The sequence below is a fragment of the Accipiter gentilis genome, chromosome 8 (genome assembly GCF_929443795.1).
Source record: "Accipiter gentilis chromosome 8, bAccGen1.1, whole genome shotgun sequence".
Lineage (NCBI taxonomy): Eukaryota > Metazoa > Chordata > Aves > Accipitriformes > Accipitridae > Astur > Astur gentilis.
In genome coordinates this window covers 36,179,865-36,204,375 of record NC_064887.1, presented here as the reverse complement: position 1 = coordinate 36,204,375, position 24,511 = coordinate 36,179,865, and the positions used below count along the sequence as shown (strand labels likewise).

Sequence of the window (24,511 nt, the reverse complement as noted above, 5' to 3'; positions counted from 1 at the left end):
GCGCTGCGAAAGGCGGAAGCGCCACCGCTTACCTGGCGCACAGCGTGGCTGGGCCGGCGCTCCGGCCCTCCCCGGGGGGCTCCCGGACACGGCGAGGCCGCTGCCGCTCCCGGCGCCGCGACGCCGCGCCTCAGCCGCTTCCACACAGGGGCCAAGATGGCGGGCGGCCAAGCCGGCGCCAACGACGTCTGACCTCACCGCGCCGCGCCGCGCGCGCGCGCCCGCGCCCGCACGCACCCCCGCGCCGGCTCCGCCCCCGCGCCGCCGCTCACGTGGCCACGCCGTGCCGCAGTCGGGCGGGCGGGCGCGCGGCGCCCGGCGCGCCCCCTGGCGGCGCGGGGCGGTGGGCGGGGCCGCCCCTTCCCGTTCCCGTCCCCGTTCCCGTCCCCGTCCCCGTCCCCGTCCCCACGCGTGGGGACCGGCAGCGCCCTGAGCCCGCTGCCGCCGGGAGGAGAGGGAGGTACGGCTGGGGACACGCTCTCCCGGAGGCGAGTGGCTGCAGCCCCAGTGCAAGTGTCCTGCGCCCGTCCGCTGGGTTTGCAGCAAAATCCCCAGATGAAGGCACCCACGGGTGCGTGGGGAGGGTCGGCCTTCTCCCCGTGGGCTTCAGGGTTCTCTGCAAGCCTGCCGCTGCCTGGGCGATGGCGGCGACGCTCGCCCACCTGGATTTGTCACTGTATAGATATGATTTCTTAGGACAGGGCTCTCCCCTTCCCCACTACTCGTGGTACTGGGTCCACTTGAGACCCTCCCCCCCTGGATAATAAACCATTAATAACACCATCAGAGAAGACCAAATCCGTGAGGTTTATTTGTGGCTCCCTACTTCATGTCCCCAAAGCTACCAGGCAAATACAAATATCTCTACAGTTAGTGGTTCAGAAAATCTCAAGGTGGTGTGGGTCTTGCTGAAATTTTATGGAGGAAGCTCGAGCAGGCGGGGGAGGAATGCTAGCCCTGTGCACACCAGCCTGTCCCAAAATGGCTCTTCCCAAAAGCCCTTGTGGAGATCCAGCCTGGTGCTGGTGCAACACGGGCACGGGTTGCGGCAGGTTTGGGGTAAACGCTCCGTATGGTCCTTGGTGGGTGTGAAACATCGGCAGGAGGAGGCTGGACACCCGACAGCGCTGGGGTCCGGGCTCCTGCCGGCACTGGCCCTGTTCCAGTCCCGCTGACAGCACCCGGCAGCGGCACAGCGTCGCACCGTCCCCAGCTCGCCCGAGACCGGGTCTCACCAGGTTTCTTCTACAGCTGGGGACCTGCCCGAGGGCTCCAGCCCAGCCAGGGGTGTCTGGAAAGGAGGAAACCTGCTGTGAGAGCCACCGGCAGGACCAGGAGGCACATCCAGCACCAGGCGTCAGAGCCATCGGAGGAGTCATCCACCACCCGAGTTCTCAAGGGCTTCAGTGTCCGCTGCCACTGAGTCAGGATGGCATCTCTGGCCCCACTCCACTTCCCCCGTCCCACCAGTCGGTACTGGTAGGGTGTGCAGGGGCCAAAGAAGATGGCCAGCGCCAGCCGGGGGTCCGTCAGGAGCAGCCTCAGCACACTGGGCTTTATGCCGGCACACGAAGCAATTTCATCAGTGTAGCTGATAAAACTTAGCTTCAAATTCTCCCTCTCGGATGGATTCCTTCAATGGGACATAAAAGAGACAAAATCAAATAGCATCATCCCATCTCAGTTCCCAGCTCCATGGAAAGCAAAAGCTCTGGGCTTAGACATCGGCCAAGCCCCAGTCTCCATGGCTGAGCTCCCTCAGCCCCAAATAAACCTAAAGGCACCGAAAGAGCCTCTGTGGGGTTGGTCCCCAGCAGTTACCTGGGGCAGGGAATAGGCAGAAGCTTATTTTGTCTCTGCAACCTAGTCACAGCCTCAAAAATGCTTCTAGCATAATACTGCCATTGTTATAATGCCACAAATATCCACACTACGTCCTCGCCCGAGGTTGACGGGTGTGGATTTGGCTGATTTTGAGAGGTAGAGGAGTAGACATTCACAGATGAGACTGCCAAGGGGACTGGGAAAAGCTGGGAGGTACAGAAAGCTTCCCGTGCTGGGAGGGACCTCCAGGATTTTTCTGCTTGAGGTCTCCTCCCCCTCGCAGGAGGGAGGACGTGTGCTGAACCTGCTTCAGCAAATTTGGGGCAGCCTTGAGTTTGTCTCCGTTGCACCTCAGACTCCTGTATTTCTGTGTAACATCATCGTGTCTGCAATCGCTAGGTCTCCTGGTGACAATCCCCGTGGCTCTGTTTTGTCCCAGATTTTCATCGGTGTCCTATGAGCCAGCTCTGCCCTGCTGGCAGACCTAACCCAGCCTGCACCCTGCCTGGCCTGAGGTCCCCTCCTTGCTCCTGAAAGCTGCTGCAAGGCAGCACTGCAACATCACCGGTCCCATAGCATTGAGGACACGTCTCGACCTCCTGTAAAATCCCAGAGCCGACAAGGCAGGACGTTAGCTCCCACGTACACGACAGACAAGTTCCAGCCTTGTCTAATATTCATCTTGACCTGTCAAAAACTGCCACCAAACTGTCCCCCACCCACATTGCCTGGTTCCAATAGGGTTTCTGGATGGGGCTTGGCCCTGACCCCAGCGCTCCCCGCTGCCTGGATTTGGGAGGGAGAAGCCACGAGATGGCACCCTTAGTCTGGAGGAAACTGCACCTCCATCTTGAAGTGCTGGGAATAAGGACATGGCTTGGAGGTCTGGCAGAGGGGACCTGCAAGTCCTGGGTCTCGCCATAAACTGCTCCAGAGCACTGTGCCCTTGGTATCTTGGCCCATCATCCATAAAGGGCCCACAACAGCGTTTCCCCACCTCGCTATGGGTGATGAGGGAATAAATGCACCCAAGAAGAGTTGGTTGTCCTAGGTGGGTCCCTCCCATGACCGCCATAGGGCCACCCTTTCCCTAGGGTTATCCTGGCACATGGTGCCCATTGCACCCTGAGTGCAGGAGCATTATGCACCTTTTGACCGGCGGCTTCTTCTTCAAAACATCGGCCATCATCTTGCTGGTGGGAGGGAGCTTGTTCCAGCCTGAGAAGAATAGAGAAACCAGAGACCTCCATCAGCACCTTAAGCTGAAAAGTTGACCCCCTTCCCATGCTCCCAGCCCCTTTACTGAGAGTGTTCGTGCTGGCTCGTTACAGCAGCATGCGTGGAACAGCAGGGATATGGGAATGCTGTTGCGGGGGGCAGAGGCTAAAGTGCTACTGATGCCCATGGCCACCATGGGCACTGCAGCAGAAGCCGAAACATGCCCTAGGCTCTGTGGACAGCAGGTCAGGCTGCCCCAAACTTCCCACCCCAGCAGATCCCCCCATCCCTGCACCCCATCTCCCACCTGCAAAGATCCCTGTCACCCAGCGAGCCTGCATTTCTGCTCCCACCATCACAGAGCCTGTCAGCTGGACTAAGCCAATGATGGCCAGCGTTGGCTTTTCCAGCTGGGGAGGGAAGATGCGTTTATAGAGGGAACGATTATCGTCGAAGAGGCTGCGAACCGACTCTTCGAGGAAGGCAAACGAGAAGGAGTAGCCCGTGGCAAAGAGCACCACATCAATGTTTTCTTCGGTTGTCCCATCTTCAAAAACAGCAGAGCTTTCAGTGAACTTTCTCACTTTTGGCTTCAACACAACAGTCCCAGAGAGGAGGCAAAATGGCAGCTCTTCGTTGATAATTATCTTAAAGTTGGAGCTTGCAGGTGGAAAAGAGGACAGCAATGTTAGCATCTGAGAGGGACCTGAAAGATCTTTTGTGGCCAGAATTCCCCTCCAATGGTTTGCTATTCCACAAATATCCCCTGAAATTAAAAATTGAACAATTCACACCATTAAACCCCCCCTGACAAACCACAAAATAGTCAGAAAAAACACCTTTTGGTGGACGCCAAGCCATAGTTCGCATGGTTAAACCGCGAATTGAACTTCCGAAACCTGATCCTCTTCGTGATGGCTGATGGGAGAAACCAGTCAAGAAAATGGTTGAAGCGGGTGGTGTGGACCATGTCAAACGGGAAGCCATGGTCCGAGACTCGGCTGAGCACCCATGTGTTGCTCCTGGCGCTGAGGAACACCTGGGGAGAAGGCAGGTCTCAGCCTCCTGCCCAGAGGAGTTGCCAGTTTGCCCATCCCATCTCCTGCACTTGGGAGCCAAGAGGGGTATCCCAAGGGAAGGAGCCGGTGTCCAGATAAACCGAACAGCTCATGGTGGCTTCTGCAAAGTTCCCACAGCTGCTGAATGGCCACACCTCAGGCGGGCCAAACTCTCCAGGAATTGCAGAACTTCTTCGATTGCCCTTAATTTGAAGTGCTATTTATCGAGAAACCCAGTGGGCAAAGTTTTCCGTGTGGACCACTGGCTCACGTAGTCCCTTGGCCGGACTTGGCACCACCACAGAGCTGTACCTTTGCAGCCACGCGGCTCAGCTCCACGGAGAGGTCACCACCGGTGTTGCCAATGCCGACCACAAGGACCCGCTTTCCCCGGAAAGCCTCCGCATCTTTGTATTCCTGGCTGTGGATGTACTGGCCTTTGAAGCAAGTGTCAATACCTAGGCAGAGAGCAGGGAGCATATCCTATTGCCATATACATTTGCTTGCCCCAGTCTCATGCCCGGGCCCTCTGCAGCCCCCAACCCTCCACCTCCCACCGCTGCAGCTGAGAAACCCGTGGATGTCTTGGCTCCACGGGTGATGCCACCCTCTTGCACCTCCTCTGCTCAGTCCTGCTTTGCAAATTCTCATGCAAGAGGCTGGCTGCATCTTTACGAGGTGTTTTTCCCATTCCTGGGAATGCCCCCCACCATTCCCATGGGATGAGGATCCTGCCTGCCCCAGCATGGGGGCTTCGTGGAGCAGGCAGGCTCACAGAGGAAAATGCAGTCAAGGGAAACCATGGGTGCTGGGTGAAACCCTGGGGGGCAGCCCCAGCCCACCCCACTGCTGAGGCAGGGCTTACCTGGGAAAAAAGCCAATGGTAAGTAGGGCTCCTGGAAATGGCCAGTGCAAACCATGACAGCATCAAAGACGTGCACTTCCCGGATGCCGTTGGTCTCGGTGACCACCTCCCACTGGCCTGAGGTGGCAAAATCTGGGCGCTTCCTTACGCTGAGAACTGTCGTCTTGCACCAAAGCCCAACGAAATAGCAGTCAGGGACTGTGCCACATTTCACAGAGGACCTGCCTGCAAAGGGCTGGGGCTGCCACAAGCAGGCTGGGTCCCCAGGGAGCTGCATGTCACCTCTGAAGCTATTAAATCCCACCCTGCACCTTTCCCCTGGTGACGGTATTGAGGCAGGGGATGCACCAGGCAGCCCATGTTTGAGCAGCCTAATTTAAAACATGGAGCCAAAAAGGCTGTGTTCAGGCTGCAAAAGGCACATGGTCTTCTATGGGATCACACCCGGCATTTTCCCATCCCACCTCGGCAATGCCCTGGTATCTGCAGCCACTGATGGCTCTTCTCCCCATGGTGTTTGTGGTCCCTGCTCACCCTGAAGCGTATGTGCCGCAGGAGGTCAAAGTGCCGGCTGTACATCCGAAAGTACTCCAGGAGAAGGCCATGGGGTAGGTAACTGGGAAAATCCTCTGGACACGGGAAGTCGCTGAAGCAGGACATCTCCTTGGAGGTGTTGGTGATGACTGAGCGGTACACGCTGATCCTCCCACCATCCATGGAGTCCTGTGTGAAGCCAGCAGTGCCGTTTGCAGGTGTGTGGGGAAGGACTTTCTCCCTCCGAAGTATTTGAATATTTTTCCTCCTTGTATTTGGGTCCAAGGAATAAACCAGGACTAGCACCTGGTGACCATGGCTTCTGCTCCTTCCAACTCCTTCTCCACCTTGAAGTTAGGGACACCCTCATGCCTGGGGCAGGGATGGTCCCTGAGGGCATGGCCACCCTTTCCTCTTTGCTGCAGGCAAAGGGCATCCAAGGGAGGGGAAAAAACCCAGGGACAATCCTCCCCGCACAAGCAGAGCCCACTGACCGTGTACCGCCAGAGCCCCCCGATGTCCTCACTCCTCTCAAAGCAGGTGGGCTCCAGCCCCTCGTCCAAGCAGCACTTGATGGAGGCCAGCCCACCGACCCCGGCCCCAATAACGGCCACGCGTCGCACCATGCTGTCCTGCAGCAGGCAACTGGCCAGCGTGCGATCAACTGGAAATAAAATAGCCCAGGGATCAGCAGAAACACCAGTCCCTTCTTCCCATCCCCAGCAAAACACTCCTGGTCTTCTCTGGCTGCAGGTGTCCACAGAGGAAAAGTGTCCTGGGAGAAAGCCATTGCCGGCTCCTGGCTCGAGCATTATGAATGGATGCTGCTCTTTACCCTTCCTGCTGGGCTAACCCCACACCAAGGCCACAGTGATTCCCCTCCTGCAGGCAGGGGAAAAGGAGGCACTTCTAAACCTCGTTGCATTGCTGCTTCTATTTATTCCCTTTCCTGGCCCAAACCGGGGCATGCAAAGAAGGCAAAGGGTCTCGCAGCTATCTGCTTCTGCCTGCACAAAGTGATCCTCTTGAAACCTTTTCAAGAAACAATTATTTCAGCTAAGTTGGCTCGTTTTCACGCTTTCCTTTTTAATTTCCCATTAAAGGGCATTCTCTCGAAAACAAAAAGTTGGTTTTTTTTCAAAAAAAGCGATGCCTGACTGAGCAGGAGCACGGCACAGCAATTCAGAAGTTAGACAGCACTGTGAAAGTGCAGCTGGAATTACAGAATATACAAAAGGTAAGAAACCCAGGAAACACAGGATATAAATGGGAGGAACTCAAAGCTAGGGGCGTGTAAATTGAGCTGCACTGAGCTTGACTGGAAAGCAGAGGAACTAGGAAAAAAATGAACCCATGTGAACTTTGATTAGATAACAAACACTCCTACTGCAGTCTAAAGAGTCATTTATAACTATTTTTCTACCCATTTATGTGTCAAAAGGTAGAGTTAACATAAACAGGAACTGGAGGAAACTGCAGAAAGCCAGGGAAAAATGAGGGAGGCGCAAAAAAAGCCCCTCTGCATCCAAAAGGCCAGCCTGAGCCACTCCTTGATCTGTAGGAACAGGGCAGGACATCCCAACACTCGCCCGCCCCCCGTTTCTGGAGCCTCCCTTGGCTTTGGGAAATGGTAGCAGCGTGCCTGGGCTGCTAAAGTCCCCCCTCTTTTCCAGCGCTGCCTACAGATGCCTTTACTCTGGAGGGTCCCAGCAACACCCCCTCTCCCCCCCGCCAGCAGCGAAAGCCAAAACCCCGGAGAGCTGGCTGCCCACTTTTAAAGCCTGCAAAACCCAGCTGCAGAGAAGCGAGGAGCAAACCTTGCAGGGCAGTGCCGTGCCTTCGCTGCTCAGGCTTCGGCCGAACTTTGCTTCGAGTTTCTCTAGCCGCAGATTTAAAGGAAAGGCTGAAGTCCGGGCAGCTCGCCGCGGCTCCTGCACCACTGACCTTTACACCCATGGTTCCCAGCTCTGCTGTGTTTAAATGTGCTGGCAGAAAGTTCTCAGCCTCCCTGTGGCAGTGCCAGGTGGAAATCCAGGCAGTAAACCCAAGGGGGCTGCTCTTGCAAGGACTCCCACACTGCAGTTCACCACTGCCCCAGCCCTGGCAGCAACTTGAGCTTGTCCGGATCTGTTCCCCGGTGTGCTGCCTGGGCTGGGCAGGCACTTGCTTGGCATCCCCGGTAAGTCAGCAAAGCACACTCCCTTTGCCCGCATGCCAGCAGACAGCGTGGATGGAGGACACGGTGCACAGTGCAGCCTAATTTTTGGTGATCAATGAAAGCCCCTGCAGCCCCAGGCTTGTGGGTTGCCCATGGCACCTGCCGGCATGGCCCCAGCCCAGGCACGGGATCCCCCAGGGAGATAACAAGATGGCAGCCTGCCGCATGCTCCTGCCACAGCTGATGAAATTTTATTGATTGAAAGTCTCTCCATGCACAAAACGAAGCCCCAGGATTGTCCGGCGGTGGGGAGCACGGGGAAGCAGAGCAGGGAGCAGGGAGCACTCAGCTCCACAGGGTACCAGCCCCAGTCACCGCACCCAGGACCCTTTCACTGGAAAGATGCACCAATTCAACCCAAACTGGGATTTTGGGGTCATAGGGTTTAAGGTTGGAAGAAGGCACAGCCTGCCCTGTGTACCCAGTCCAGATAATCCCTTGCTGGACTAAAGACCCCGATTCCTGGGTGATTTGGGGCAGGGCTGGGCACCTGTGCTCCTTTCCACCTGCAACACCCAAAGCCATTTTTGCTGGTCTTGTCCTTGCTTCATCCTGGCCAGGGTGGTCTGGGCACGGCCATGCCACACAGCTGTGCTCTGCTCATGGCAGCAGGCAGGAGAGCAGCAGAGGGGCAATTAATGCTGGGGGAAGGTTGCCATCCCTGGCTAATCAGGTCTGCAAAGCTGTGCTCGTGGGTGAGCTGGAGCAGAGAGAGGTTTGTGCTGCTGGTGAAAGTTTTAAATTTGTTGCCATCTGCTGAAATCCCTTTCCCCCTGTCCCGTGGCACCCTGTGAACTGTCTGACCTGACAGAACATCCTCAAGGACAAGGCAAAACTTAAACAGGCTCTAAAATCTACTGGAAACAAAAAACCACAGCAGCCAGGAGCAGGAGGAACCCCACCACAGTCAGGAGAGAAGGGCAGGGGCTGGAGGAGCCGGCAGGGACTCGTGTTCTCGTGGGCTTCAGGGTCCGGTCCCACTGGGTGAGGATGGCCTGGCGTGCCCCCTCCCAGTGCCCGGGGCCCCCCAGTCGGTACTGGTAGGGGGTGCAGGGGCCGAAGAAAATGGTGAGGGCCAGCCAGGGGTCTCTGCAGAGCAGCCCCAGCACGCTGGGCTTGGCACCAATGAAGGAGGCGAGCTTGTCCATGTAGACCAGGCAATCGGTTTTGAGGACTTCGTCAAAGGACAGACCAAACCTTAATGAATTGGAGAAGAAAAAGAGGTGGGAGAAGGATTGGCGTCAGTGGGCCCTGAGAGGAACTGGAGGTCAGATCCTCTGCATCTGCATTGTTATTGCATCCGGACACAACTGGGTTCCTCTTAGGAAAGGACTGGGTGCAGTGCGAACCAGGGTCTGCCAAGGCCCAGATCCTGCCCATGACACAGCATGTGTTAAGTGATGCTGGCTCTGGTACATACCTCTCTCACATGCATCAGTTGTTCCTTCACTTCATCACCCACAAGTTGTATCCGGACCCCCTCTCTTCACTTTGGTGGACCTTTTCTAAAAGACTTTGTCAAACCAGTTTTGTTTGTTTGTGTTTTTTTTTTTTTCAACTAGTTTCCCCTTTGCTCTCTGCAGAGGAGTCAGAATGAGAAAGGTGGCAGACTTTAGTTTTACTCACATTCATTTCAACTGAGTATTGCAAAAATGTGTGGTGAATTGAAGAATTGTTCCAGTTCACCCTTCCTGCAGAATTCACCACTTCACGTCCCACCTATGCTGTTTAACCTTGTATTGTACAGCAACTGTTCTGTGCAATCCTGTATTTCACCCCTCTATAGCTTTTCTACTACAGCAATCTAGATGAACCATGGATTAATATATTGCCTAGTTTCCTGGTTTTATCTGATTCATTTCCTAATAATTCTTAGACTCTGATTTGACCTTTTGCCTGCCCATGAACTATGTGCTGATGTGCTGAGACATCTATTCACAGTGATTCAGATCCCTGTGCTGAGAGGTGAGACAATTTGTATGTACACATTGGGTTGGCTTTTCTTTCCCCCTGCTGAATTGCTTTGCATTTATTACCATTAATTTCTCTGCCATTTTATCTCTCAGTCCCTGGGGACCCTGGCACACTTCCCCAACTCCCAAGCAAGCTTTAGTCTCGACTACCCTGAATTTCTTCCTGTCATGAACAGGCAAAATATCAGCATCAAATAAAAGGTTGCATTGGCTCAGTGCAAAAGAGTAAGGGGGTGGCTGGATCCGGGCATCACCCCCTCGCTTCTGCTCTAAATGCAGGGAGTAGTCGCAGAGTGTGAGCTGTGTTGCTGGTCCTCAAACTCCAGGGGCTTTTCAATCCACCGAAAAACCTTTGGGGCTCCAGGGACTGGCTTACCTTCGTACTTGGTTTTTCTTCTTCTCATTTACTTCCTTCTCCATGACAGACTGAGGAGGCAACTGACACAAGCCTAGAAAAGAGGAGAGTGTCCTGCAGAGTTTAACTCCTGAGGGGACTTGGGAACTCATTCAGCAAAGCGTGGGAAGTGCTTCCCCAGGAGGGCAGAAAAGCCTCATCGCTGGATTTAGCTCGGCAGTGGCAATTTGCCAAAGACCAGCCCTCCATGGTGGTACAAATTCACCTGCACTTTTTCCTGCTCTTACAGATTTGTGCTGTTGGGGCACAGGCAGATAATGTATGGTGAGATGGGCCGTGCAAAGCCCCAGAGAGCACTATCCCAAAGAGAAACACCAGAGTTCCCCTGGTTCTGTGGAGGAACCCTGATGCAGCCCTCCACACCAGCCCAGTGGGAGGTTATTATTATTATTTTGATTTAAAAAACCCCCAAACAACCCCCAAAACCACCAGTAGGCTTCCTTCCTCACCTCAATAACTACAAATAATTCCTCTTGTAGGGCAATGGGACTCTATTCCTCTGGTCGTCATGGTGGACAAACCACCATGTCCCTTGAAAAGCAGTAAATTCTGCCAGGATGGATCCACCAGTTATCTTAAAGACAACTCTTATCTGTGCATCCAGGTTTACATATCCATCTCTGTGCTCTGACTTCTAAAATATTTTAAAGAGAAAATACTGTCTTGAACAACCCAGTTTAGACCATGGTTTGCAGCCTCAGGTGCAGGACTGCACATCAGCTGAGTCACAGTAAGGAACAGAGTGCATGTGCTCAGCTTGCAGCAGGCTGGGTACAAAGCATTAGCTTAAAAGCATCAGCTTAAAGGGCAAAAAAAAAAGCGATTTAAGGTAGATGTTATGAACTTGCATGTAGCTTGGACCAATCACGCACTCATGTTGCTGTAGCTCAGCTGAAGTGAAATAACTTGGGAAGTCTGAGCCATAGAAATGCTCCCTTGTCCACTTTGAAGTGAGCTTTGGAGTCCCCAAGGACTGAAATCCCTCTTGGTGCATGGAGGGGACAAGACGTGTCCAGTTTGAACTGTGCTTTGGTACATGGGAGAGCTCACGTTAGCTCTCCTACCTTTGAAGACACGGGTCACCCAGCGTGCTTGCATCTCTGTCACAGGCATGATGGCTCCTAACGGCTTGATCAGCCCAAGGACGGCCAGGGTGGGCCTCTGCAGGTGTGTTGGGAACACGTATTTGTAGAGGGACGCGTGCTTGTTTTCCACCTTGATGACTGCTTCTTCTAGGAACGGGAAGGAGACGTTGTAGCCCGTGCAGAAGACGATGATATCGATGGGCTCCTCCTCAGGGCAATTGTGAAAGACAACCGAGCTGTCCTTGAACTCCTTCACTCCTGGCTTTATGGTGATCCTCCCCGTCAGGATGTAGCTTGGAAGGTCGTCGTTCAGCACGGGCTCACGCACCAGGCAGCTGCGGACAGCCGAGGGGCTCTGGGTGTTGGAGACCATGAACAAGCCCTGCCGGTGCCCCTGCTCCTCCTCCCCCTGGACCCTCCAGCAGCACAACCTCCTGGTGTTATTTGCTCTGAGCAAACAGGCCTACCTGCCCCCTTTCTCCAAATACTGACATGTTTGACACTTGCAGCAATGTCCCCCAGTCCCACAACCTGCGTGACTCATGGACATCTCCTGCCTTCTTCCTCCATTCATTCAATTACTCTTTAAACCATCTCTTTTCAGAGCTGATCCATGCTTTAAGCCTCCCTCCTCCTCTTTTCCCAAGGACCCTCATGAGGAAAACCCCTCTGGTTCTTCCTGGGCTTTTCTAGTGTGCTCCATCTCGCATCACCAGGACAGGGGGCTACAGCTTATCTTCTCCTGCTGGGCTACAAACTCCCTGCTGGAGATCACCCTGGTCTGGGTGCTGTTTGCTGCATTGGTTGATGTTGGTTGCTGGAGATCTCCCCCCTGCCTGCAGCACAAGCCCTGTGATACCACATGGGATGGGAGCCACCAAGAAGTACCTCTTCTCTGGTTGAAGGCCATAGTTTTCATGATTGAACCACTGGTTCACCCTGTAGTTAATCAATCCCTGTGAGAGGGGTCCGGGGAGGCTGTTTCTGATCAAGCTCATAAGTCGAGTGTTGAAAACCATGTCCCATGGGTAGCCATGGTCAAACACGCGGCTGAGCACCCAGGCGCCTCGGCTGGTGCAAATGGTCACCTGGGAGAGAGCCGAGAATCAATGATTCAGCTGATGAATTTGCTGCTTTCCCTTTATAAAGTAACCCCAGAGGGGCACGGCACAGACAGCTGAGCAATAAAAAAGCAGCAACAACATCTTTAAGACCTCCTGGCAGCTGGCAATGGAGGTGAAACAGGAGAGAAGAGAACAACCAGCTCTCTTTCAGGATAGGTTTTTGATGAAGAAATACAGCTTCAGAAATACTGTTTGGACACCATGCAGGGTAAACTCAGCTTGTTCTCCCTGCAGTGATGGCAAACTGAGATATTGCCCCCCCAGCATCACCCTCCCCACGCCCCTGGGGTGGCTGGGTGGTGGTACCTTCGCAGCTACACGGCTGGCCTCCACCGCTATGTCCACTCCCGAATTGCCCATGCCGACCACAAGGACACGCTTCCCCTGAAACACGTCAGGATGCTTGTACTGCCGGCTGTGAAAGTACTGGCCTCGAAACCTCTCGATACCTTGGGGAAAAAGAAACAAAGCTTTTAATTGAGCATATGTGGGGTTTTTTGGGACAACTGGTGTAGAAGCAATCCAGATGGCAAGAGCAAGGAAGTACAATTGCTGGACACCGCAGACTCGGGGAGATCCAGCCCTCCGTCCCACGCACATGGAACTGGTGCTTCCTCTCCAAAATGGGGTCTCACTCATCCCTGCACAGCGGCAAGCAGGGATACATGTGCTGGGCGGGACTTGGAAAATAGTGATGTGCAAGAGCTGTGCTGATGCAGTCTTGGGATTCAGCCTTTATGAGATGGGGCTGCAAGGTTCAGGAAAGCCAGTAAACCTCTTCTCCTGCCCTGCAAATGGCTTCAGAAGCACTTGGTAATGCTGATGGTAAAGCAACCCTCTCTATGCTGACAACTGGAGACATTTATCACAGCAGTTATGAATACAGCCCTGTCAAAGATGATGGAGCTTCACTGAGAGCACCTTTTCCCATCTCGCACACTGTGTGGACAGTTTCACGGAGGCTAAACCATCCTACCTGGGAAGTTTGCTCTGAAGTGGCCAGTGCCTGCAAAGACAAAGCTGCTGAAGCATAAGGATATATTGCTGTTCATGCTAGGAGGTTTGAAAAGCAGAGAAAGAAAAGGAAGGAAGCATTTTCCCGGATGAACTGCTAACCCTTTTTCTCTCAGCATCTGGAAGCAGGTAGCTGCAGGCAGCTGTGTACCATACCGGGAAAACAGTGCAGTGGGAGGGATGGCTCGGAGAAATTGCCGCTGCAAACCATAATGGCATCAAAGACGTGCGATGTCTGCTTCCCGTCCACCTCCGTGACCACGTCCCACTGGCCTGTGGTGGCAAAGTCAGGGCGTTTCCGGATGCTGACAACGGTGGTCTGAAGCGTGGAAGCAAAGCGGAGTCACCACTGGCACCGGGTATGTGCGGGGAGCGGGGCAGTGCCAGGGCACCCATCACTCACCCCAAATTTGATGTGCTCCCGGAGGCCAAAGCGCTTGGCATAGGACCGCAGGTAGTCCAGGAGCTGGGCATGGGGCAGAAACACCGGGAAGTCCTCGGGGTAGGGGAAGTCGGAGAACGCTGACATCTCCTTCGAAGTGTTGCTGATGACTGATGAGTAGAGGCTTGGCCGGCCGGCCTCGATGTGTTCCTGGCACGGCACCCCAGGGTGCATCAGCCCTGTGCCCCACAGTGGCGACTGTTCCCCCTCTCCCCTTCCCCTGCTCTCAGGGAGCGCAGCCGGGAGAGGTCAGCACCCAGCAAGCTTTCGCACCCCATCCCCAGCCACTGGAGCCCAGCTCAACCCACTCCCCAGCCTGAAAAGCTGCAGCTCCCATGGGAAGGAGGACAGGCACCGCCGGCTCACCGTGTAGCGCCAGAGCCCCCCGATGTCCCGGCTCTGCTCAAAGCAGGTGGGCTCCAGCCCCTCTTCCAGGCAGCACTTGATGGCTGTCAGCCCGCTGACGCCTGCGCCCACCACCGCCACTCTCATCTCCACCGTCTCTGCTGGGATCCCAGGCTGTGATCGGGGCTTAACCTGGCAGAAACCCCACAGAGGGTCACCACCCTCTCAGGGAGCAGTTGTCAGCATACCCTCTATAGGGGATTTCTATATATGCCCCCCCCAAACCTTCACTCCCTTTTACCAGCATTCTGGACTTTTCATTTACAAGTTAGATTAAATGTCTTTAAATCTTCTTTTTTCTCTTTTTTCTTCTTTTTTTTTAAAATAAATCCATCCACCTTTACAGCGTGCTCGCCAGACTGCTTCCAAAACCCTGCAGTTGCCCTGGAAACTCGCTTTGAAAGTATGTAGTTAAGCCACAGCTCACTGCCAATTTTTATTTACAAGCTGTGTTTAAAATATCCCTCCTTATCAGTCTTGCAAATATTTGTATTTTATCTTTGGAGATCTGTCCCTGCCTTTCTCAGAAAAGAAAACAAAATGTGCACCAGGACTATCCAGTCTCTGCATCACTGACCGGGTCCTGGGGAAGACGCTGCTGACTTTGACACGGCCACCGAGGCCGACAGAAGGGCTGCAGGTGTAGCACACCTTGGCTTTAGGGATGTTTTTGTGTCTGTCTCCCAAATCCGCCCTGCTGGGGAGGTCTGGCCTGGATGGACAGGCTGTTACAGGGCTGCAAATGGCTCCAGCCCAGGGCTCAAAAGGCAGCAGCCCCCTGGGTTGACGTCCAGCCCTACAAGGCTCCCAGGGTTGCAGTGAGGATGATGGACCCAAACCCTTCTTGATAGTGCCAGGCAATGAAAGAAGGGATGATGACCAGGCGCCGTGGCTCAGGCTGAACATTGCCAGAGCAGGGACCACCACGCAGGTGCCCTGGGGGTGCTGCTGCAATCCCTGGTTTAATCCCAGTGCCAACGGGGAGCACTCTGCTTGACTGAATTATTAACCCGGTGTACTGGAATGGCACTACAGCTCGGTGGCACCAGCTCCTCTGCCCCAAGAAGCACTTTCAGCTTCCACTGGACACAGAGGATGGTGTATTTGTCAGACAAAAAAAAAAATAAAAAATCTTCTGTAGAAAAATGGGGTTGGACAAAGTATTTTCTAAAAATCATCAAATTCTCCATGAACAATTAAGCTTTCAGTAGGAAGGCAGCACCTAGTGAATACTCTGCTTTCCAAGGTTGGAATGAAAACCGGACTTTTTCCTTTTTAAATGAAGAAAGCACTAGCTTAAGCTGCTCATCATTAGTTGTTTGAGGGTGGTAGGTGGGTGGGGTTTGCATGGCGGGAGTTAACTTATATCACAAACATCTCCAAGCTACATATGCTATTTAATTCCCTACCCTTTTGCAGAGAAGCTAGAAATAACATCCAGGAACCACTGTCTCTGCTACCCCATGCCTGTTTCTGCCACAGTTTCCATACTGTCCCTGCAAGTATTCGTAGCAACTAACCTCCGAAGTCTCAAGCCATGGGGTGCTTGCGTGGGGCAGGGAGGGACAGAAAGGCTTCGCTGTCCCCCGGGGACACTTACCTCCCAGCCTTGGCTGCCTGTGCTCCTCTGTCTTGCTGCTGCTGTGGGGAGAGCCCCTCTTGCTCCCGATTTATAGGCGAGACGCAGCGCTTTGGCAGAGGCAGGGGAGGGCGGGTGGCTCCCCCCGCTCCGGCACAGCCACCCCACTCCCGCGGTGGTTGCACAACCAGGGTTTTCATGGGAGGAGTGGCTGGACTGGACTCTCCTGCTGTTGTGCTGGGTGAGCCAGACAGTCCGGCTGATGATCCCTAAAGGAGCTTGAGTGCGTGGGAGAGACTGGAGTGGTCCAGATGTGTCCCACGGTCATGCAAGGAGGACCCATGTGTGCAGGGGCAGCTCCAGCTGTGGGATGTTTTCACTTGCCTCATGGCTGCTTTTCAAAAGGGAGCTGAAGCAGCTGACAGACAGCAGGGTTTTGGTAGGACTTTGCAGCCAGGGCACATTCCAAAAAAAGAGAGCTGTTTTTGTGGTCACTGCTCGTGGGACATGAAGGCTGCATCATGCCACCGGCCACACGTACAGCTACTGGTGGCAGGCAGGAGGCTCCTCATGCAAATTGGGAGAGTGTGAAATGGCCACAAATACCAGTGCACTAAGGTCCTAAGCACAAAGAAAGTGGAAATGTTGGCTGAAACATCAATGCAGGACATAGCATTAGCACCCATCCAGGTATTTTCCAGGAGCAAATGATAATTGAAATAAAGGGAACAAGGCAGGCTTTGGGCAGGGCTTTGCCTCCAGCTACTCAATATATTTAGGGGTGACTGGTGAGAAAGTATGAAATCTTTGCAAATGAATACAGCCGTGGCCAGACAGTTGATAGAGGACTGGGTCTTTAGGAAAAACCAGTGTTTAGAAAGAGACATAGTGATATTTGTGTCATGGGGATGACAGCAGATAGCAAACTGAGGCTCTGCAGTGTGAGCGCAGGGGACATGGTGAAAGCTGCTGGCCCCATCAAGGCATCACCTTGACACTGACAAAGGCAGTCCTGGAGTGATGGGCCCAGATTTGATATCAGCTCTTTAAGTAGTTTGAGTAACCAAGGAGGCTGCAGGGGAGGGGAAGAAAAAAAACCCATCCGAGGTCTGCAGAACAGAGGGTGGTAAATAAAGCAGCTCCATCCAACAGAGACATCTGCTCAGAGCCTGTGTTCAGATCTGCAAAGGCACGAGATGAGCCCATAGCTGGGAGTTGAAACTAGAAGTGGAAATGAGATGCACATTGATAAACAAGGAAGGTAATTAGCCATAGGAAAAGTCTGCTGAGCTTTGTGGTGGACCCAGGCACTTGAACAAAACATGTTTGGTTTGTGGAGACACAGGACCCGCCCCCCCCCATGCTGGGGCACTGCCAGGAGCGTTGCCACCCATCTGCAGCACCCACAAAGAGACATCGGCGTCCTCAGACTTCCCTACCCCAGGATCTCCTGCTGTTTCTGCCCAGTGCCTGGCTCCTGGGGTACTCTTGCCTCCAGAGTACATGCCCAGTCTGGGGCCAGCTGTGCCAGCCACGCTCCGGCACAGCTCGGCAAGTGGTAGCTGAGACTGATGTGCTTGCAGGGGCTGGAGCCTGTGAAACCAAACTCATTCGAGTTCAGGTTTCAGACCACTGTCAGCAGCACGAAGAAACATTCAGATTTTGCTCTCCCAGGCCAATGGGACATGGTTACCAAGGCAAATGGGCAACAAGCCTTGCACATCTTTGACGCTGTTGGAGTTTGCACAGGCTACGTCTCCCAGCTCACACTCCCGCTAGACCCTTCTCCAGACGCACAAAACCTTGCACCTGCAAAGCTTCTTGCCAGTACTCAACAAAAAAGAGTAGGGAGTCCACAAAGGCAAATCTTTTGTTCTTTATGTGCTCCTGCTTTTGTGAGTTTCCCAGCAGGGATCCAAGAGACTCGCACTTAGAGGGACACTGTGGCAGCTTCCCAGGAGTGATGTTAGTGCTTTTAGGAGGGCAGTTCAGGGAAGCTTTCTAAAAGAACAAGTTGTATTTTGGCATAGATGAGCTACTGGCATAGAAATGGGGCCAGATACCTTTGCTGCAGCTGCTTACAGCAGTGGTGGCTCTGACCATCTCTGATGGGGAATCCAGTCTGGAGGTGCGGGACGAGAGTCTAGGTTAGAAACACGTCCAAAGCCTCAGTGCCCTGGGATTAAAACTCACTTTCCTGTGATCTGCCTCAGGCCTGTGGTGTTCCCCTCCACAAATACCCCTTCGGTGGTCTGGACCAGGCATGCAGAACAAAGTATTAGTGGAGATGAACAATGTGATAGCAGGGAGGTAATTACTGTTAATTATGCACATGCACATGCATGCCTAGGGCACAGAAAAGTCTTTGGAAACACACAGAGAAATTCTGGTTGCTTTACTTACCTCTGCTGCTGGCACGGTGGGGATGGCATCTTGGGACACATCTCTCCAGCTTCTCTCCAGGAACAGTCTGTGCAGAGCAGAGAAGAAAATAGAATAGACAACACATTAGTGGGGCTTTTTTATATGTTCTCAGGGCTGGAAAAATTCTTCATGTCCTGGTGTTCAAGCAGAGCATCCTTTGGTACCGTTGGACCAGTCCCCCTGAATTCCTGTCGTTGCGAAGACAGGAGCAGACACGGCCACAGAGGCCCTGTCCCCATTTCTGAGCAAGTGGGTTCTGCCGCCACCCAGTCGGGGAGGGAAGGGGGACGCTGCCATCATCATCGCACACACAAACTGCTGGGGAAAATGGACTTTCACCAAGGGATGGAGTGAGGCCAAGTCAGGGCATGTAATTTGGGGAACTGTTTTAGCACCTTCCCTCTACCCAGCCTGGGACGCCAAACAGCTGGGTTTGTCCACGTCCTCACATGCTGGGGCGCAAGACCTGTTAGATGCTGGGGGTGTATCAGTCACGGGGGACCACAGGGAGGGCCAGGAGCAGTAAAGAACTGGTGGTGGCTCAGGACAAGAACTGGGAACGGGACGTTCACGCACCAGCCCGTTGGTGAGCCCCTTCTCCCCTTAAGGACCAAAGCTCCCTGGCACTGGTGCAAGCCTGGGCTCTGCAATGGGCTTTTAATCCTTAAAGCAGAGGGAAGGAGAAACTTAATATATCCATTTAGCCTTAATCAGATGGGAAAGGCACCTTCTCTGAAAATCTCCGGCACCAGTTTCATCATCTCTGTTTAAAATAATGCCAAGGAGGGGCAAATCTATGTACAGACAAGTCTCAGCACAGCCTGCTTTGCTGTTTTCTATGCTTGTGTCAGCAGCTTTTGGTGTGTGTCATGGTGAAGGGGGACAAGAAGAAGAAGAAGAAGAAGAAAAAGTGGAGTTTCTTGTTAAGCCAGTCTCTAAGCAAAGCAGAGTCCTCACCATCAAGCAGCCGCTGCTGCCACACACACTCAGGAGCTGACGGGATGTGGGGTCTGGGCTCATCAGGGAAACACTTAATTTTCCCCTCTCCAATATTATCACTGCCTCTCCTTACTGACCAGAAGGCTTTAATCACCACTTCTTTACTGCACATGGAGGTGAGGCTGCCCCAAAGGTGGCTGTTGCCTCCCACTGCTTCCCACGAGGCTGTGGGATACTGCGATCCACGAGGTGAACAGAGGCTGCAAGCAGCTGCTGGTGGAAAAAAAGTATTTTCCCCGCCTCCATTTCTTAAAGCCTGGATTTTGGCCCTGAAAAAAATTGCTTATTCTTTGGTCCCAAGGCCAAAAGGCAATTTCCTGCTTAAAAAAGAATAAGACAAAACCTCTACCCCAAGCAGCAGGGGCTGTTTCCCTATTTACTTTACTATTCCCAGCACATAGAGGACACTGGCAGTGACAAACACTGGCAGGACACTTACACTTCTTTTTAATCAGAGCTAGGTATGTTCAATATTTTGAACTCTTCCTGGAACTTCTCAAGAGACATCACTGTTAAGGAGACCCAAAGGATATGCGGGACCAGATGGGGCCTGTGGCAGCTACTAGAAGAGAGGGATTTTCTTGCTAGGCAAGGAGGTCTCTGCGTGGAGGGCACAAGTGTTTTACTTCAACATACTTGGCAAAGTTTAACCTGATTTAATAATAAGTCACCATGTTTCCCAGGCATGTAACCTGTGGAATTCATCAAGAAGAAGCTGCTGCCCTTGTTAAACCTATTGTGTTAATAAAGCTTGGAGAACTGCACTTTTTAACTTCTTGGTTTTGGAGGTTTTAAAATGTACATTTAAGAACTTCCCCAGACAACTGCTCAAAAATCTTCACAAGAACAACCCCGATGGACACAGACACCCTCCCTTGCTCGCCATGTCTTTGTACCAGGACTCAAAGCAGATGAACGCGTATACTGCCCAAGTACCATGGGAGATGCACCCAAATAACATGCAGCAGTAGGAAGGGCTTTAGACCCTCCTCAGCTCTTCTGAACCAAACCTCAGCATCAAGGAGTCCCTCTCTGTCATTTCACAGGTAAAACAAAACATAACTACTGAAGAGACTGTCAGAGCAAATGGGAGTTAAGTTAAGGTAACTTGTAAGCAAATAATCATAAGGAAGAGCTGTCTGGAGAGCACATGGTTAAGACATGCACAGCCCGACCAGAAGGCGCCTTCCTACCACCACCACCACCAGGTGAAGTCATCCATCAGCCTTCAAGTGTTTTCAAAAATTCAGTCAGCATGGCCGACCCCTTTCTCTAAATATTGACCAAGCACCCAGGCCGAGCAGTTTGAATGCTTTCAATTCCTGCTGCCTTTCCAAGAGCATCTCCAGCAGAGGTGTGCCTGTGGCCAACATTCCCATCCCCCAGCACGGGGACACAGCAACACTCCTAATTCAGGCAGAAATGTGCTCCTGCACCACCCCAGCCTCCCACCCAGGAGCACTTTGGTACATTTATTCCCAGAAATAGGTTTTTTTTAAGAGGACAACATTCCTGACACTAGGCAAAGCAAGCCGCTTGGACCACTCAGAAGTACCTTGCTGAGGAGCCAGCACAGGCACTATGACGACGTGTTAGCTCATATCAGCTGCCAGATCGTCTTTCACCTCTGATAGCTTCACCAGACCCTAGGAGAAAAGATGGGGAGGGACCTCAGGAACATCTGGCCCATCTTCTCCTCCAAAAGCAGCTCTAACTGACCGTTACCACCTTGTTTCCTTCACCTGTTTTAAAAACCTCCCACCCAACTTCATGCCTGCTTTTGGAGTGGCTGTCAAGTTTTCTCTTATCTCCACAGCAAAGACAAGCTGTTAGCTAACATTTGGAGATAACTGAGGAGATTTTGCAGCACCACTTCTCCATAAGTTTAAATAGGAACTTTCCAGATTAAGTTGATAGAGGAGCTCTGACTGGCTCATGTCTTGGCTTGCTAATTGGTCTGAGAAGCTGCTGAGCACTCACAGGTGGTCCTGGGGCCTTGGGGCTGCTCAGCACCACTGAAGATTAGCCCCCCTGGCTGGTGTTTCCTATTTATATTCTGGAAATTATTTTTTATGAGGAACTTGTGTGGCAGGGGTCAGCGTATTTCTCTGAGAGCTTCACTCAGCTGATGAGATCAGGGTTGGGAGAGGTCGGACCACCGTGACTGAGGCAGCCAGACTGCAAGTAAGCAAATGGACTGATGGCTTGAGAGGGTGGGTGGCAGGAGGAGAAACAACAGCACTGAGAGGTGCAGCAAGGAGATGTGATGCTGCTGGGGGAACTTGTGAGCCAAGCTCTGTCCCTTTTGTCCCCTCTGATGGGAAGGAGGGGTGGAAAGAAAAGAGCCTGGGGCCTCCTGTTTAATCCATACAACACGGTTCTGGGAACAGGAGCAGTGACATGTGGAATAACCTAGCAATAGCTGCTTCTAATGAATATCTTGATCTGAATCAGACCTGGGACAAGCAAATCCTAAGACCAGCCCCCCCGTATCTGCCTTTTCTAAAGCAATATCAGCTCTCCAGTGCTTCCTTCTGACAGCCCAGTGCTCACCCTTGGGGAAGGACTCCCATGATTTTGTTCAGGTTGCAAAATATGTAATTGATCTGACAATACAAGAACAATAACAAAACCTTTTTTGTCTGGAAGGATTAGTGTCCAGCAAGTAAATAATGGGTTGGTCAGGACTGGAGACAAGGATACTCTCCTGTTCTGTCTTCCCAGGGATCAACTCCTCCACCCCCAATGCTCAGAAATACCTGTAGCGTGGGACTGGGCCACAGTCCGCTTGCTTGTGTCATGTTGATTGCAAAACACAACAAAATTTGTGATAGCAAATGCATAATAAAAATATTTTCCTCTTATCTAAAGAGAAAGTGTGGCCTGAAGTGGTGTTGGTCTGCAGGACACAAACCCCAGCATTTTCATGCTCTGTGTTTTACAATAATTCTGATCATCACTGCTGTATCTGTTTTCCCTGAAGACATTTTGAAAGGTCACAGCATTGCAAAACAGAGTGTCAGCTCCAGGAGGTGACCTTAGTGTGAATGAGAAGGCACCGCTGGGACTGCCTGGCAGGAACTGTTCCGTCTGCGCTGGAGAGGTCCACCTTCTCCTTGACAGCTGGGAAGAACCCACCACCATGTCCAACCCCAAATTCCCCAGACTAAATGCCAAAATGGTCTTCCCTTCGAATCCCTCTGGGGTCTTGGGGAATATTGGCCCTTAAACTTCTCAATATCTGCAAAGAGAAGAGATGGAAGAAGTGTCCAGAGGTCCAGGAGTCTTGAACTGCAATATTCAGCAAAACTTTGGGTACAGCATAAAATCCGAGGGTGCTGGGATCCAGACTTTGGTGGTGGTGACATGGCAGATTATATATATTGGGTCAGGAGACTGAGGAAATGTGGGTGAAGCCAGGGCTGAACTCAGGGGTCTGTTTCATTGCTTGCTTCAGGACCACTGCATTACAGAGTAACCTTTGCCTGAGCTTAGACAGTTCACGGGAAAAACATCAGTCCTTGAAAAAAAAAAAAAGAGCTATGATATCACTTCAGTAAAGAAGTGAATGAATGCAGTAAATGTAAGTTTTCAGGAAAGCATGTAAATGGCCTGTAAAAACTATTGAAACGTTGCCTTGCTGCTGCTGAGACAGCAGAAATGGGAGCCGCCCTTTGCTAAGTATTGCAAAAGAGCCACATTATTTGGCAGACATTAAAGATAGCTAGAGGAGGTGAGCTGGGAACATGTGTTCCTCCCTGACAACTCTCCTGCAAAATGCAGCATCACATGGTGATGGGACCAGCTCAGAAACACACGACTCCCCACCCCCACTGCCCTCCTCTCCCCCAGATAAAGACCCCAAGCTCAGAAACCATCTCCCAGCACCCCGTTTCCCAACGCCACGCACAGGACTTGCACAGCACTGCTGCTGCAAAATGGCAGGGACATGCATGGAAAAAAGCTGGGATTATGAACAGCCTTTTTGCAGTAAACCCGGGTGGCACCCCCTGCCCTGCCCACTGGGTGGGATTTTGCCGGCATCTCCAACAATGGGCTGCAGCAGGGATTTATCTGGTTGAAAGAAGCTCCAGCGGTCTCTTTTCCCAGTCTCCCCTTCAAGACAGGTGGACTTTTCTGGAGAAGCGTGTGAGCAGCATAGTAACCCATCTAGGGACCATGGGTCTGCATCGCCTGCCTCCTGCACTGGCTCCCAGTAACAGCCGCACGGTCTCCAGGAATATCGTCAGTTCTGGGCTTTACCAGTGAAACCAGAAACACAAGCATAAACAGCTGTGATATATTTTCAAAGGTCCAAGTCTTGTTTTGTAAGGCATAAGGGAGGAATAATCCAATAGCGGTGAATCATCTATCTCGTGTCACGCAGCATTTGTGTCAACGGCCAAGTACAGCTGCTGTAGCCCTATGGTGTTGGATGCAGCACCAAGGTATTGGAAGGGGACGATGCTGGCTGAGCATTTGGGCTGTTCCTCTGTTTTTCCCCAGACCATGCAGGACAGTGTCTTTCCAGCTTCATAGCAAACCTCCATTTGCTTCCAGCCAAAGACAGGCTGAAGGATTTGGGTTCAGCCCTTCCAGCAGGCCATAAGCTGGGTCCCAGGCACCAGCAGCCCTGGCTGGGGACAGGTCAGCCACCTCCCCAGCTTCCCACCTTACAGCTGCTCGGTTGGTATTATTCTGCAAATAACTTCCCCATCTGGTACATATGCAGCTTGTTAACCCTGCTCCTAGACATGTGCTTCTAGCAGTACTCTATAAACAGCTTTTACCTTGGATGGACTCCAACAGGACATATGGATGTATATGGCGACCAACACCAGCCATCACAGCACCAAAAATGGCCAGTTCCTCTTTCCCATTAGTTTCGGTGACAAAAAACCCACTGGCAGGTGGTTGAGAAATCCTGGCATTTGTTTTTTTTTATCCTGATGACTGTAGTCTGAAAGGAAACCATAGCAAATGCATCAATACGTAGGTCCCCGCATGCTGTGTGATGCTGACACGGAAGAGGCAGAGCTGGGTGCTCAGTTGTGTTTCCTATCCTCACTTGCCCTAAAATAGCCAGGCCAGCTGTGAGTAACGGGTCAGCTAGGGCCCTCCTGGCTCATTCCCCTTAATTAGTGGGGGATTTCTGAGAAGCAAGCATTTACTGACCCACACAGGGACAGAGAGCCTGGCCCCAGTGGCATGGTTCATGGGGAGCAGACACCCCCCGGCACCAATGCTGTTGCCTCCCACCGTTTCAGCAAGCTCTGGGCCCTGGGAGGGAGGCTGGGCTGGCAAACTGGTCCTTGCTAGGTGGAGCACTTGCTC

General features: G+C 52.6%; 3 protein-coding genes across 21 annotated transcripts in view; all 3 read right to left on the bottom strand.

Annotated features, from left to right (window-relative positions):
* Window positions 1-178, bottom strand: part of PRRC2C (proline rich coiled-coil 2C) — a 79,323-nt gene extending 79,145 nt beyond the window's left edge. For 7 of the 16 annotated variants that reach the window (XM_049809287.1, XM_049809286.1, XM_049809288.1 and 4 more), the window contains exon 1: window positions 33-177. The gene's annotated coding sequence lies outside the window, so the exon portion shown is untranslated. Of the gene's footprint in view, window positions 1-32 lie in introns of all 16 variants that reach the window. The other 9 variants (XM_049809283.1, XM_049809282.1, XM_049809289.1 and 6 more) reach the window with 3 other exon arrangements.
* Window positions 179-788: 610 nt separating this feature from the next.
* Window positions 789-7,988, bottom strand: LOC126042338 (dimethylaniline monooxygenase [N-oxide-forming] 4-like). 4 transcript variants are annotated; one of them, XM_049809322.1, is made up of 9 exons: window positions 7,317-7,988; window positions 5,994-6,163; window positions 5,500-5,688; window positions 4,966-5,128; window positions 4,413-4,558; window positions 3,882-4,081; window positions 3,350-3,702; window positions 2,973-3,042; window positions 789-1,633 (listed from the first exon to the last, which is right to left on the bottom strand). In XM_049809322.1, exons 1-9 carry the CDS (start codon window positions 7,453-7,455, stop codon window positions 1,246-1,248), a joined length of 1,818 nt encoding a protein of 605 aa, XP_049665279.1. In that variant the 5' UTR covers window positions 7,456-7,988; the 3' UTR covers window positions 789-1,245. The 4 variants fall into 4 exon arrangements, with proteins under 4 accessions (XP_049665279.1, XP_049665281.1, XP_049665278.1 ...); XM_049809324.1 differs by lacking the exon at window positions 5,994-6,163 and having other exon boundaries at window positions 7,317-7,337; XM_049809321.1 differs by lacking the exon at window positions 7,317-7,988 and having other exon boundaries at window positions 5,994-7,222.
* Window positions 7,989-7,995: 7 nt separating this feature from the next.
* LOC126041609 (dimethylaniline monooxygenase [N-oxide-forming] 1-like) lies at window positions 7,996-19,289 on the bottom strand. Its single transcript, XM_049807539.1, has 12 exons — window positions 19,136-19,289; window positions 18,343-18,493; window positions 18,158-18,224; window positions 15,776-15,991; window positions 14,137-14,307; window positions 13,732-13,920; window positions 13,485-13,647; window positions 12,621-12,763; window positions 12,079-12,278; window positions 11,170-11,525; window positions 10,067-10,139; window positions 7,996-8,914 (listed from the first exon to the last, which is right to left on the bottom strand). The coding sequence occupies exons 1-12, from the start codon at window positions 19,287-19,289 to the stop codon at window positions 8,572-8,574; spliced, it is 2,226 nt and encodes a 741-aa protein (XP_049663496.1). The 3' UTR covers window positions 7,996-8,571.
* Between the last annotated feature and the right edge of the window lie 5,222 nt (window positions 19,290-24,511).